Source organism: Gossypium hirsutum, chromosome A05 (assembly GCF_007990345.1).
Source record: "Gossypium hirsutum isolate 1008001.06 chromosome A05, Gossypium_hirsutum_v2.1, whole genome shotgun sequence".
Lineage (NCBI taxonomy): Eukaryota > Viridiplantae > Streptophyta > Magnoliopsida > Malvales > Malvaceae > Gossypium > Gossypium hirsutum.
Window position 1 is genome coordinate 76,101,526 of NC_053428.1, and position 16,004 is coordinate 76,117,529.

The following is a 16,004-nucleotide window of genomic DNA, read 5'->3' on the forward strand; positions in this document are numbered from 1 at the left end:
AATCATCAATATACACAATTTCATATTGAATATTTCAATTTATATTCAACTTTTTCATAAATTCTAATTTAGTCCCTAACCAAAACTAACTCTATTTCTTCCAAAACTATTTCCATATCTTATTCAATTTCCACTTTAGACTAATTTCAACTCTCTAATTTCACCATAAAACCCTAATTTTGAAATTTTACAATTATAATTTGTTTTACAATTCAATCCCTTTTTCACTTCTAACTTGAAATTCTATCAATTTCACCCCTAACACTTCAATTTATTCAACATGAACAACTTCTAAAAATCCACTAACTTCTAAATTTTCAACATAAATCAAGTAGTATTTTGTTCTAGGGTTCCAAAAAATATCAAAATTACAAGAAAATGGGTTAAATTGACTTACCAATTAAACATTTGAACTTGAAACCCTAAATTTTCCTTTTTCTTTCTTTTTCTTTCCCCTTTTTCCTTCTCTATTTTGTCCCCCCATTCATTCTTTTTCTATCTTTTATTTCTTTTATTTAATTAATGTAATGTAATAATATAATAATATAATAATATTTACTTATATTATAAGTAAATATATAATAATTACTAATATATGTATATAAATATTACACATGTCATGTTTATTACCAAACACTTGTCAACTTTTGATTTAATTGCTTATTTAGTCCTTTAAATTTTCTCTATTCTATAATTCAACTTTTATTCTATTTGCAATCTAATCCTTATACCTAATTACTCTTAATTTAGACAAATCCATGTCACCAGAACCAAATTAACCACACAACTAACTTTGTAAATGATTTTAATAAACATTTATGAATCTGTTTTATGAAAACGGAGACCCGAAAATACACTTTCTGATAACTGTAAATTTTGGGTCGTTACAAGCTAGCTGACCCATGTTCTATTTTTCGGCATTGCTTAAGGTTTTAGATGTTACCATTGTTGAGTAGTTGAAGGTTTAAGGACTAATTTGATTGATTTTTAGGTTAGAAGTGAAAATGGACTAAATTGTAAAGTTAATTGTTGATTTTGAGCAATATGGACCAAATTATAAAATTTTTGAAATTTAGGGGTAAAAATGAGAATAAGGGATTAAATTTGGCTTAGAGTGGAATTGATATTAAAATTTAGAGTTAAGTGTGGAAGTTAAGGTAGTCCTGATTTTAGGGACTAAATTGAGTAAAGTGCAAAAGTTATTTAAATTAGCAATTACATGAGAAATTGTTTGTGTATTGACTATATATATGGCTTATTTATTTCTGTAGATAACGTCAACAGAGATTCCTCGAAAAAGAAGGGAAATGACAAGGTCTTCAACTAATAGCTCAGAGTTTACAGTTTGTGTTTCTATAATCCAAACTAATTTATAAATTACTACATTTTGATTTATTTGCACGTGATAAGTAATTAAGGTGAGAATTCTTGTTAAATTTGGTGAATTTGAATCGTTTGATAATAAGAATGATTGAATTATGTATATTTGAGAAATATATGTACCTTTGTGAATGTATGAATTGATTATATATTATGAGAAAATTTTGGTTATGATTAAATGGAATAAATGCAAGCATGATGGTAATGTATACAAAATTGGGACATTGGTTGTATTCAAATATGAAATGGAAACTCTATTAACAGTTCGGGCCGATGGATATAGATGGCATGCTATAGGATAGGAAGTGTTCAGGGTTACTTCGACTATAAGTCGATGAGGCACTAGTGCCAATTTGCTTCGATTTAACTGATGAGACACTGGGTGTCAACTTATTTTAGCGTTGGGCGCAATTATTTGCTATGGATTTATCTGATGAAGTACTGGGTGCCAAACTAGTGTGTTGGTTGGATCCATGTATCCGTCTGAGTTCGAGTCGTGTTAATAGGGTATAAATGATGGAAATGAGTATCAATTTGAAATGGCAAGAATATGAAATGAAATTTGTAACAGAGAATGATATCTATAAAATGGATATGTATGAATGGAAATTGTCATGTATTAACATTAGTAAATTGCTTATAATAGATAGCATTTTTATGAATTTGCAATTTGAGTTGATATTTGTATAGAAACTTATAGTCTTCAATTGAATATTTATATGCATAATATTTTTCTAGTAATGTTTGTATTATAGAAATGCAACTGAGTTATACTCAGTATGTTCTTTTAAATTTCATGTGCAAGTTAGGAAATTTTGGTTTGTACGTTGACTCAACATCCAAAGATAATCCCGAACTCAACTTCTTCGTGATGTTTTATTTTGGTTCTTGGCATGTACCTAAGAAGTCTTTTAAGTTATAAGCCTATTTTGTATGTTAATGGACATTTTATGTTTTGGTTGAAAATATATATAGTTAATGTGTTTATATATGTTAGTATGAATTTAATAACAATGTTAGGTGCATAAATTGAGTAATGGTTTCATGTGGTATAACTTTAATTAGTACAAAGTAGATAAGTAATTGCATATATATATTATTTTAATTTTAGGATGTATATGTCCATGTGAACTTGATTTTCGTTATTTGGAAAGGTCTTATTATGGCATTTGAAATATGGTAATTTTATATGTATGCTTTATGTATGATTATATTGATTTGAATGTTGTGAGTTGGTGTGAAATGTGATATTATTTCAAATATTGAATTGCGGTGTCAATGAGGCCACATTGGTTAGATTTTAAGTGTTTGAATAGATGATATTATTTCATTTTGATTGCTAGGTAAATTTGCATGGTATAAACTCTTAAAAGATGAAAATTTTCCATTTTGATGTTATGTATTGATATTTTTGGCATTGGTATTAATATTTGACCATATGAACAGTTTTAAAACAAATAGAATGCTAAAATGGTATCAATTTTTATTTAAGTATCGATATTTTTTCATAAAATATCGATACCATTGATTTTCAAGTAAACATAGTTGAATTTCGGTATTGATTTTCAGAAGGTATCGATTTGGTACCAATACCATCTGTGAATTTCCAATATTGACTTTTAACTTCATAATTTTACAATCCAATCTTACTATATGCTTGTATTTTGTAATTAGGTCATTGTAGAATTCTAATTATTTAATAAATTTAATTATATCCAAAATTTTTTTATAAATAATTAAATTTTCATTAAGTAAGGTATTTATTGACTTGTTGAATTATGTTGTAGCATCTTATTACTTGGGTTCGGCAACCAGGATGGGTAAGGGATGTTACATTATTGGGGGTAAAATTGGGATGAGAAAATAATTTAATTATAAAATTTATGTTTATTTTGGAAAATAGAAAAATATGTATTGGGTTGGATTAAATTATAAAGTGTTGGGTTAAAAGTCCAAAAAGTACATATAATTGGGTTCAATACAATGAGAGGCCCGAATCTCCATCATAATACATATGAGGGGAGGACACCCTATTAGCCCTGTCCCTCTCCTAGTTGGACTAGGAAATTGGTTTTCTATTTGAAATAAACCTCTACAATTCAATAAGTGTTCTACCCCTATAAATAGATGACACCTATAGAGCTATTTATATAACTTTAAGAGATTGTTACTTTGCTTAAAATAGAGAGAATTTATTCTCAACTATTAAATATGTTTTTTCAGAATAACAATTCTATCAGTTTCTATTAAAGAAGAGAGAATTTTTGTTTTCACCCCAAAAAGAAAAGAAAATCTTTTCTAGTTCTATGTTTTGATTCAATTGATTCAAGCCCACACTCAAAGCAGCTCATAGTATGAGAATAGCGAATAAGATCATTTGGTTGAAAGCCGAAAAATATTAAAGATCCACTTATCTAAAAACACAGGTAAGATTTTGGTCTAAGGTTTATTGATATAAATCTCACAAATCAGATCGTTTTTCAAAATTTTAATATTCCGCTATGAAAGAAAACCGTTTTCAAACTGAATTTTTTCCAATAATTGGTATCAGAGTGCCATGTTATGCTATATTTATAGTGTAAATCGAGACTGAATCTCTCTCTTCATCTTGTTTGATTGATATTTGATAAGATGTGGCATTTTTATAATTATTCGCATGTTTATAAAAATATATGGGATTGAATGTGATATTATTGAGAATAAAAAACAATAATTATAATTATTTTATCAATACTGTTTTTATATAAAATAAATAGCTAATTTTATAATTTTAATTGGACTTTGGATTCGTATTAAATTATATTTATTATTATAAATATAGCCGGGTCGATTTTCAAAATTTTAATTTTCCACTATGAAAAAAATCGTTTTCAAACTGAATTTTTTCCAATAATTGGTATCAAAGTGCCATGTTGTGCTATATTTATAGTGTAAACTGAGACCGAATTTTTCTCTCCATCTTTTTTTATTGATATTTGATAAGATTGGACATTTTTATAATTATTCGCATGTTTAGGAAAATATATGGGAATGAATTTGATATTATTGACATTAAAAAATAATTATAACTATTTTATTAATAGTGTTTTTATATAAAATAAATAGTAATTTTATCATTTTAATTAGACTTTGGGTTCATATTAAATTATACTTATTATTATAAATTGACTATCACTTAATTAGCATTATTGTTATATATGAATTAAAACTAAGATTTAGCATTATAAATAGATACATTAGCAAAGCACTTTCATTCAAGTAGCATTATAAATTGATATATTTTGTTCTCATCACCAAAAAATATTTGTTATTTCATTTGATATAATGTAATAAATTGAAAATAATGAAAATTCCTTATATAAATAATATATGCTGTAAATACATTAATAATGATGTTTATAACCCCTTTAAACCCTCATTAAAATAATGAGATGAAACTCCCTAGTTTATTTATAATCATGAGAATAAATTAGATGTTTCAATTAAAAAACTAAAAATGCTTCATTTACATGTACTTCATTGAATGCAAAGGAGTTTATAAATAAAGCCCCTTGAAGTGAAAGTGGAATACGAGAAAATTCTCTGGATAATTTATTTTTGTTTCTGTAAATATCGAACACAAATGTGTATTTGTCTCAGTGGTTTAGTGTTCTTAGTGTGTGTGTGAGGTCTTGGATTCAAGTCTCATCTTTGTCAATTTTGTTATTTTTTTTCTTATCCAAGCCTTACCCTTGTTGAGTGCGCTTATATAAAATTGTCTGTCAATCCATATTAGAATGAGGCTGTTGGTTCGAGTGGTAAGAGGGTGTGTTGTGTTAGAGGTCCTATTTTCAAATCCTTATATGAGCGTAGGCATTAATTTTTGTTCCGTTTGGCTGAGAGAGATTTGTTGGGAGTGGGAATCTGAGTGAGTGGGTGGTTGTGGATGAGAAAATAGTGGGGAGTTGAGATATGGGGGTAGTTATCTGATATTATTTTTGGTTTTTCAAAAAATTTGGCTTTCTCTCTCTCAAGAAAATTTCTGACCTTTTTTTGTGTAACTTCGTTCCATCCAAAAAAAATTTTCCTTTATTCTGTTAAAAATTTTCTCTTTCAAGTCGCGGCTATTCGTTCTTTAGACTATTCATGTGTTGAGGTAAGTGAAGGTAGGGAGTTTTGCTCGTTCTTTTGCCAATCGTTAAGAATTATCTTGATTACTTTACGTTAGTTTGATTCTTTGGGATTTGGAAACAACCAATCGTGAAGAACGAGACTCTCCTCTCGCAGAATCGTAGTCAAAGTCGTTCGGTGTTTTTGGGTAAGTGTTGAACACTAGAGTTCATCGTTGTTGGTTTCGTTGTTTTGGTTAAACAGACGTTTAAAACTGATTTTTTGGAGTTTATAATGTCATTTTTTTACGTGTTGCGTGGCTCAAGACTATTTTCGCATCGAAACCGTGCAAAGTGTGTATTCGGACCTTAGAAAAATGGGTTTCGGCCCAAAGCCGAAAAACCCCACTTCGACACCACACTGGCGTGTGCAAGTCATGGTCGTGTGGTCGACAAAGGCATGACTGTGCGTAAGACATGGCCGTGTGGTGGTGTGAGTGTAGCTGTGTGGGCTACACAGGCTAGGCCAAGTAGCGCGTGTAGGCCCACACAAGCATGCCACACGGGTGTGTGGGTATGGGACACATGGGCATATGGGCCCATATTGGCATGTGAGCCCAAAATTCTAAAATTTTCCCTAGGGTTGCACTGGTTGTGCCGATCGACTGTGGGCCTACCGAAGGGTCGGTAAGGGCTAACCAAACCCTAAAACTATGTGATTTGCTAGCCTGATATTCTGATCTGATTTTGACATTGTTATGCATGTTTGATTAATCTAATGTATGTATATATCTAATATCTATACACAAACATGATAACCATGTTATATATATATCTGTTTTTGGGGCGGGATTTATATATGTGGAGGAAGTGTTCTGTATGGCGATCATCGCCTATATTCTAGCAGCGTGGTTGCTCTTTATCTGATATGTGTCATAATGGCAAGATACAGTGTGTGGGGCTGGGTGGGTGTTTTTAACCCCACATGGTGTGATGGCATGGTTGAAGTTGGTGTGTAGAGGATGGGGGTAGGATTCTGTTTATCTATCTGCATAACTATATCTGTTACCTGTACCTGAAATGGACATGAGTCTGAATCTGTATCTAACTGTATATATATGAGATTTCTGTATAATTTGTATGCTTAATTCTATTGGGCTATACACTGAGTTTACGAAAACTCACATCTATTGTCTGTTCTGTTCAGGTAATCCACAGACTTAGGTGGATCGGTGCGGAAGAGACTTAGGGGTGACCACTCTACCGAGAACTGTTATGCTTAGTAATTTTTATGGTTTTAACTTCATATTTTCTGGAGTTGATTGAGAGTTTGTAATTTCTGGATCTCTCTAGACTAGACTATTTTTAGACTTTTGGCTTTGGCTTGTTTGATTATTTGCATGGATTAACAAAATATTTAAGCAAACGACGGTTTTACTCAAACAAAAAGGTTTTTCTAAAAAGAAAAATGAATTGGATCTCCGAAATATAACGGTTATATTAGACTTCTGCTATAAAATATGTTTTTGGCAAATAAACCAATAATCTAATGTTTTTCAGCAATGGTTATAAAAGAATATGAGTTAATAAAGATGATTTAACGCAACAACTCCATTTTCAAAACCCATTCATTGTGACATCTTCGAATTTGGCCATAATGTCTAGGCCGGGTTTGGGGTGTTACAAAGGAACCTTCAAATTATATATTTTTTGGTTAGATATTTAAATTTTTTTTGTCAAAAAATTATCTAAACTATAATTTCATAACTATTATGGCCTATGCTATTATATTTGCTAGAAAAATTCTTTAAACTAATTAAGAGTTGATACATGATATTTTTAATAATATTAAAAAATTAAATTCAATTGAATGAGTATTTAATAATATCTCACACACACACATCTTCACTTTTCTCTCCCTTTATTCATAACACCAAATATGGGAAAAGATGTTGGTATAAGAGTAAGTAATCTCACATTGTTTAGGAACAAACTGCATGTAACACCTTAACCCAGCCTGGACGTTATGGGTGAATCTAGCGATGTCACATGAGAGTGTTCTTGAAAAATGCATTGGTAAATTAAAATCATTCCAGATATTATCTTTTACTTAGTTCGGGAAAACATGTTCTCATTGATTTGCGTTAAAACATATCTCCTTTACGCAGAAGCTTAAAAAAATTCTATTTTAGGAAAAACCGAGTTTTGATGAGTTGCAATTTAAATAATCATAAAACCGTGTAAAGTCCAGGATTAAAAACAAACAGTCCAAGTCCAAAATTACCTCAAAAACCCCAAATAAGTAATAAAAACTAGAAGTAAATGAAAAATTAGTCTAAAATTGTATGTGTGACCACCATCGAGTCTTCCGCTACACCGATCCATCAAGACTGAGGATTACCTGTACAAGTTAAATAGAAAAGGGTGATTTTTTGTAAACTCAGTGTGTAATCCCCACAGAAAACATACATACAAAAATATGACATAATACAGTCATAAACAGTGCGGGCCTGAGCCCATTACAGAATCAATCTAGGCCTTAGCCTATTCAGATACAGTCTCAGAATTATATTAGGGCCTTTGCCCAAATCAGATATAGTATGCAGATACAATCAATCAGAATCCTACCCACCAGCCTCAACACACCAACTCCGTCCAACCTTACACACCATGTGGGGATAAAATCGACCCAGCCATCCCTACACACCACGTTGTACTGAAATGCGGCACATAATTAGATATTTGCAGTTGAGCTACCAGATATCAAGCTTAGGAGCCTTTCAGAATACTTCCTCCAACACATCAACCTAACCCCGATGCAATGCATCATACAAATATGACATGCTGATATGCAATCTATCAGATCATACAATCGTTCAAATACACATGCTAAGGGTAACCTGCTTAATGCTTACATCCAATAATTAGATCGGGTCTAAGTAATGCTTATCGACCCTACAGTAGGTCACGGTCGACTTGGAAGACCCGTGCAACCTTTCAGAATATTACAAAAAAAGGGCTCACATGCCCATGTGGCCTGCCCGTGTGGGCCCACATGTCCCAAATTAGCCTTGGTCGTGTAGATCACACGGCCTGGTCTAAAATTCCACACGTCCGTATGGTTCACCCATGTGGCCCACACGGCCCAATAGGTTGAGCCCGTGTGTCATACACAGCCCAATAGGTCGAGCCCATGTGTCGTACATGGCCTTACCTGACCATCGCACGACTGTGCCACCTACAAACGGCTTGGCTCGTCGATTACATAGTCCTGTTGTGGCTCATAGCCTTGCACAAGGCCTACCACACGACCTATCACACAGCCGTGTGGCATCAATAGAATCACTTTAAACTTTCGTCGATTCTCATTTTCTGTGTTTTCGTGTACACACCTAGTTTTGTTTGATGCGAATATAGTCCCCGAGCACTCTGAAACCTAAGATTGACCATGAAGCACGGATTAATAGCCTAAAAATTCAATTAAAACGAATCCCATTGAGATTTTTATCAATTGGTCGACAATCACTTACCCTCCTTAGAACAACCGAAGTCCTACCCTCTTAAACTGTTGAGGAACGATCACCAACCCCTCGGTTAATACCTACAAGCCAGCCGAAACCCTTTTTAAAATAATACACAAAAGAACAGTCTAAAAAATCAAAGACCAAAACTTACCGAATACACAAAATAGTCGTTGACCCAGACAGAAGCAGAACAGACCTGAAATAGGAAAGAAGTTGAAGAGAACAGATGTGAACAAGTTGAAAGTTCGGCAGGGAGAAAGGGGAATCAAAAATTATTTTGGAAGAAAGTAGAGAAGGTGCCATATTTTTCCAAAAAAAAATAATCAGAAAAATATTCTGATAACTCCCATTAACCACAATCCCTTAATTTTTTCTACAAACTCCCCACTACTCAGAATTCTAACGCCACTCAAACTCCTCCCTATAACCGCTAGAAAATAAAGCCGAAACAAGGAATTGAACACAGGATCTTCAACATACTTGCTACTCCACTTAGGCACCAGACCAGCAGGCCCATTCTGATATTAACCTACTAACATTTAAAATTTTGCTCAAGTTAAAGCTTGAAACCAAGACTTCCCACACACACCCAGAACACTTAACCACTAAAGTAGATACATAGTTGTGTCACATTTTAATAGAATCAAAAATATAAATTTTGGGGCGTTACAACTCTACCCCCTAAAAGAAAATTTCGGCCTCAAAATTTTACCTGATCAGAATAGATGAGAATACAGCTGATGCATCGTATTCTCAGGCTCCAACGTGGCCTCCTCAAAGCTATGATCAAGCCATAAAACCTTAACCAGTGGGATAGACCTCCTTCTTAGGACCTTTACGTCGCCGTCCAATATCTGCACCGGCTCCTCCTCGAAGGCCAGGTCTGGCTGAACCTTGACCTCCTCCACTGGAACAATATGCGTTGGATCAGAGCGGTAGCACCTCAACATCGAGACATGGAAAACATCATGAATCTGATCCAACTCTGGAGGTAGCTCGAACTGGTAGGCGGTTGTTCCACTCGTTTCAAAATATGGAAAGGCAAGAGCTTGCCATTGCGATCAAACCTCAAAACCTTCTTCCAAGACGAGAGCTTCAGAAACACGAAGTCTTCCACAGAATACTCTATATCTCGACATTTCAAATTTGCATATGACTTCTGCCTATCAGAAGCCGCTTTTAGTCGATCTCGAACCAAACAGACATTATCCTCAGTCTCAGAAACCAACCCCGGACCCAGAATACCTCGCTCACCCAACTCAGTCCAGCATAAGGAAGTACGACACTTACGACAATATAGCGCCTCATAAGGTGCCATATGTATACTGGACTGCTAACTATTATTGTAAATGAACTCTGCTAATGGCAAGTACTCCTTCCAACAGCCTCAGAAATCAATAATATAGCCCCTCAACATGTCCTTCAACATCTGAATCACCCTCTCCGACTAACCATTTGTCTACGGATGGAAAGCAGTACTAAAGTCTAACCTCAAACCTAGAGGCTCATGTAGTTTCTTCCAGAACTGAGACGTGAAATGAGGATCCCTATCGGAGATGATCGTGATAGGTACCCGATGCAACCTCACTATTTCAGAAATATAGAACTTAGCCAGTTTTTGGAGAGAGAAGTTTGTCCTGACCGAAATGAAGTAAGTAGACTTGGTCAATCGGTCCACGATGATCAATACAGAATCTTTCTTAATGGGTGTTAGATGCAACCCACTAATAAAGTTCATCGTTACTCGCTTCCATTTTCACATTGGATCTTAACTGGCTGTAGCAAACCCAAAGGTAACTAATGTTCAGCCTTAACTTGCTGACAAGTCAAATAGCATGCAACGAAGTCAGTAACCTCATGCTTCAACCCTGGCCACCAATATAACTCTCACAGATCACGGTACATCTTGTTCCCACCGGGCTGCACAGCATAGGGACTACTATACGCTTCCCTCAGAATCGACTGCCTTAAATCCTCGTTATTCGGCATGTAAATCCGACCACAGAAACATAATACGCCATCACTATTAATCCCAAAATCAGTAGTAGTACCCCTCTCAACCAGTCGAAAATGTAACTCAAGATACTTATTCCCAAATTGTTTATCTTTGATCTTATCAATCCATATGGTTTCACTTGAAGTTCTTCCCATAGACTCCCATCGTCGAATAGACTAAGTCGAGTGAACATCGCTCTCAGATTAGTTATAGCCCTATAGCTCAATGCGTCGGCCACCACATTGGCCTTGCCTAGATGGTACTCAATGGTGCAGTCATAATCTTTAAGCAGCTCAACCCACCTACACTGCCTAAGATTCAACTCCTTCTAGGTGAGGAGATATTTGAGGCTCTTGTGATCAGTGTAGATGATACACTTCTAACAGTACAGATAATTCCTCCAGATCTTCAGAGCGAAGACTAGTGCCGCCATATCCAAATCGTGCGTCAGATAGTTAGCCTCATGAGTCTTGATCTGTCGAGATGCATGAGCAACTACATTCTCGTCTTGTATCAGAAGACAACCCAGACCCACATGCGATGTATCACCGTATACCACGAAGTCCTTACTGGGCTCAGGCTATATCAAAATAGGAGCCTGAGTTAAAACAATCTTAAGCTTATCAAAGCTCTTCTGCTGTGCATCAGTCCAAGCGAAAAAAACTCTCTTACGTAAAGCTTAGTCAACGGAGCTGTGCTCAAGGAGAACCCTTCTACGAAACGTTGATAATATCCTGCCAGCCCCCAAAAGCTGCAGATTTCAAACACATTCTTCGGCTGTTTCCAACTCGACACATCCTCAATCTTACGAGGATCAACATGAGTCCCCTCAGCTGAAACCACATGTCCCAAAAAGGTCACTTCTTGGAGCCAGAATTCACACTTACTAAATTTCGCAAATAATTATTTCTCCCTAAGAGTTTGTAGAACCACTCTGAGATGCTCATCGTGCTCGTCCTCAGACTTAGACTATACCAAGATTTCGTCAATGAATACCATCACAAATTGATCTAGATAGGGCTGGAACACTCGATTCATCAAGTCCATAAATGCTGCTGGTGTATTAGTCAAACCAAAGGGCATAACTAGGAACTCATAATGTCCATATCGAGTCCTAAACGTCGTCTTCTACACGTCAACCTCCTTTACTCTCAACTGATGATATCTCGATCATAGGTCGATATTAGAAAACACAAAAGCCCCTCTGAATTGATCGAATAAGTCGTCTATCCTTGGAAGTGGGTACTTGTTCTTAACCGTTAGCTTGTTCAGCTATCAGTAATCAATGCATATCCTCATCGTACAATCTTTCTTTTTTTTACAAACAGAACAGGTGCTCCCCACGGAGACACACTGGGACGAATAAACTCACGATATAACAGCTCCTAAATTTGAGCCTTAAGTTTCGTAAGCTCTTTCAGTGCCATTCCGTAAGGGGCGATAGACACCGGAGCTGTACCAAGAACCAACTCCATCCCAAACTCTACCTCTCAGCTCGGAGGCAACCTTTGTAGCTCCTCAGGAAACACATCTGGAAAGTCTTTCACTGTTCTGATGTCCTTAATCGAAGAGTCCTTAGAATTAGAAATACTAACATAGGCCGAGAATGCCTCACACCCTTTCCTCACTAACTTTTTTGCCGCCAACGCAGAGATCACATTAGTCGGATAGTCACGTCGTTCCCCAATTATGACTACCTCGCTGTCCTCCTTTGTCCATAAGATAGCCCTTCTCATTGCACAATCCAAACTCAGTCGGCACTTAACCAGTCAGTCCATTCTAAGAACCAGATCGAACTCTCCAAACGAGCAGCATAGACCAAAGTAGTCTACCTCGCCTCAATCGATCTAGCACATCTGCCTGGTGCTCTCTGTCCTCGGTCCATGCTGTTACCACCCTTGGCTTGACCTCGGCCTCTAGATGGTTGTGGAGTCCCAATAACCGGAGCTTGCATCTGATCAGGTCTCAATGGACAGTCTTTAACATGGTACTCAGTCGACCCACACCTCAAACATGCTCTAGTACTCCTCCAACACTCGCCCAGATGGCATCTACCACAGTGCCCACAAAGCGCCACCCCAGTAGGTGCAACAGGAGGCCCAACTCTCACTGGCCCGTCAGTCTTGGCCTTTTTCTGAGGCTCATCTAGAACTCGAGGGCTCCGATTCTCTCTTTTTCCTTCCTTTCTCTCGATTTTTCCGCTCAGTGTACTTAACCTCCTCGGCGATCTTCGCCTTCTCGACTAACGCAAAAAAATCCCTCTCCCTCTATGGAGCTTGATAAACCGCAATTTATACACATTTTTATCCCATGCTTAGCACATTTATGGATTATTTGTCCTTAGATTTGGTGAATTGGATGCTCCTAATCCTTTAATTTCATGTTTTATACTTAGGTGAGCATAGGAGAGTAAAAAGAGCAAGAAACGAGCCGAAAATGGAGAAAATAGACTAATATGTGAAATCAACACGGCCTAGACTTCCTTACACGGGTAGACTAAACGCCCATGTCCTTTTAGTAGAATCGAGCACGACTCACATGGGTAGTTCACACACCCATGTCCATTCAACAGACTCAAACACGGTTCGAAGCAATCGAACACGGGCGTGTCACACGAGCATGTCCCTGTCGAGCCCAAGTTTAGTTCTATTAGGAAAAGGCCACTCTTGAGGGCTTTTAGGCATTCTAAAGCCTATTTAAACATACTAGAGGAGGATTAGAGGGGACACACGGAGTAGGAGGTAAGGAATTACACGAAGAAAGCCGATTGATCCATCTCATAAGTCAAATTCACCTTCAAGACTGAAGATCTCCCTTCAATTCCCTTCAAGGGTTCTTGGGTTTTCTTTATGTTTTGTTATCATTATTCTTTTGAGATGTTTTCTTTTATAAATATGAGCTAAACCCCCTAAATACCTAAGGGGAATGAAACCTAAGATGGATCTTGTTATTATTATCTAAATTATATGATAAATATTTGACTTGTTCTTAATTATGAGTTCTTAATTCTTGCTTTAATATTCCAGGATATTAATTCAAGTATTGATGTGCTTATTCAGAGGAGTAAAAGTCCTTTTCTAATAGTAGATCTAACATAATTAAGTGGAGTTGATTGCACGCCTAGAGATAGGATGACAAGATTTTTCTGGATTAGGGTGAAACCTAATAAGGGAACCCATAAATTTAGTTAATGCAACACTAGGGTGTTAATCAGAAAGAGATTTCAATTAATCAACCTGGGGTTAAACGTTGTTAGACTCAAGAGAGATAATAATATAAATTAGGGATTTCTAAAGATCAAGTCAAATGAATAAATCGTCTGATTCAGGGTCAAATAACAAGTGAAGCCTGGGTGGAATTTTCCTTAGGTATTGTACAAATCATTTAGTTTTCCCAAAAGTTATTTCCCCAATTTACTTTCTATGCATTCTTAGTTTAGTAATTAGTCTAGATAAAAACTTACCCTTTTACTTTTAAGCTAGATAATAAAAAGAAAGTTAATACTAGTACTTTTAGTTCCTTTGGGTTTGACACCCCGGTCTTTCCATAAACTATACTACTGTTCGAAAAGGTGCACTTGCCTTTGTCGTGATAATAGTTAGTTTTCAAGAATGAACATTCATAAATTATAAAACTTATTGCACTTATCACGATTTGTTCACATCAAGTTTTTGGCGCCGTTGTCGGGGAACTAAGATATTAGGAACACTCGATTTTTATTACTTTAGCCATTTTAATTTTATTGCAATTAAAATTTTTATTTTCTTTTCTAATTTTTCGTTTATTCGCTTCTGGTAGGTTTTTATAGTGTATGACTAGAAGAAACCAGTCGGGATCATTACTTTTTGATAGTGAGATCGATCGCACAGCTCGCAGAAACCGAAGAGGAATAAGGTCGCAAAACTAAGTTTTTACCATGAAGGTCGATCACTACTGGGAGCAAATGACAGAAAAGTTTTTACTTAAATATTTTCTACCAGTTAAAATGGCTAAATTAAGGAATGACATCTCTTCTTTTGTGCAGATGGATCTAAAAACACTCTATGATGCATGGGAAAGATACAAGGATTTCTTGTGAAGGTGCCCTCTCCATGGGCTACCCTTATGGTTGCAGGTTCAATCATTTCACAATAGCCTGAATCCTTCAACTAGACAGATGATTGACGCAGCTACTGGTGGGACTATCAATAATAAGACACCTGAGGAGGCTTATGAATTTATAGAGGAGATGTCACTGAATAATTATCAGTGGCAAGTCATGAGGACAAAGCCAACGAAAGAAGCCGGCATTTTTAACGCTGATTCGGTCAGGATGCTCTCTAATCAGGTAGAACGTTTGAATAAAAAAATTGATGGTTTACTTAGCTCTTCACAGGTTCACCCAGTAATGCAATGCAATACAAATGGAGGTGGAACGAGCAATTCAGAATACCTACCTTATGGCCACAACATAGAATACGAGCAACTAAACTTTATGGGTAATAATCTTCGACCTCAAAATACTCCTTACAATAACACTTACAATGCAGGTTGGAGGAACCACCAAATTTCTCATGGGAAGGCCAAGGAAATTAGAGACCACAACATCCTCCAAGTTTCCAGCAACAACTTTACCAGCAATAGAAAAAGCGGAACCTTGAGGAGATGATGTAAAAATTTATTTTAGTAGCGGAAACCCGTTTTCAGAACACTGAAACTGCATCAATCCAAGGACTCGAGAATCAAATTGGGCAGCTGGCTAAGATGATTTCAGAAAGACCACCAGGAAGTTTACCTAGTAACACCGAACCCAATCCAAAAGAGCATGTAAAAGCAGTTACACTAAGGAGTGGGAAGGTGTTAGCTGGATCTGAAAAGAAGCCACCACAAGAAGCTGAAAGAGACAAAGGAGAGGAGGAAAAATCCGAAAACAATGACAATCCAATACCAAAGGAATATAAACCACCAATCTCATATCCAGCAAAGTTGAAGAAAGATTGCATGGATGCACAATTCGGTAAATTTCTTGAACTTTTT

At 35.9% G+C, this 16,004-nt stretch overlaps 1 protein-coding gene and 1 non-coding gene across 2 annotated transcripts; both read right to left on the reverse strand.

Moving 5' to 3' along the window:
- Nucleotides 1–9,708: 9,708 nt before the first annotated feature.
- On the reverse strand, nucleotides 9,709–10,730 carry LOC107961013 (uncharacterized). Its single transcript, XM_016897257.1, has 3 exons — nucleotides 10,490–10,730; nucleotides 9,995–10,237; nucleotides 9,709–9,899 (listed from the first exon to the last, which is right to left on the reverse strand). Exons 1-3 carry the CDS (start codon nucleotides 10,728–10,730, stop codon nucleotides 9,709–9,711), a joined length of 675 nt encoding a protein of 224 aa, XP_016752746.1.
- A 4,249-nt stretch (nucleotides 10,731–14,979) lies between these two features.
- On the reverse strand, nucleotides 14,980–15,086 carry LOC121229852 (small nucleolar RNA R71). Its single transcript, XR_005927807.1, has one exon. It is a non-coding gene; the product is annotated as a small nucleolar RNA R71 (small nucleolar RNA).
- Nucleotides 15,087–16,004: the final 918 nt, after the last annotated feature.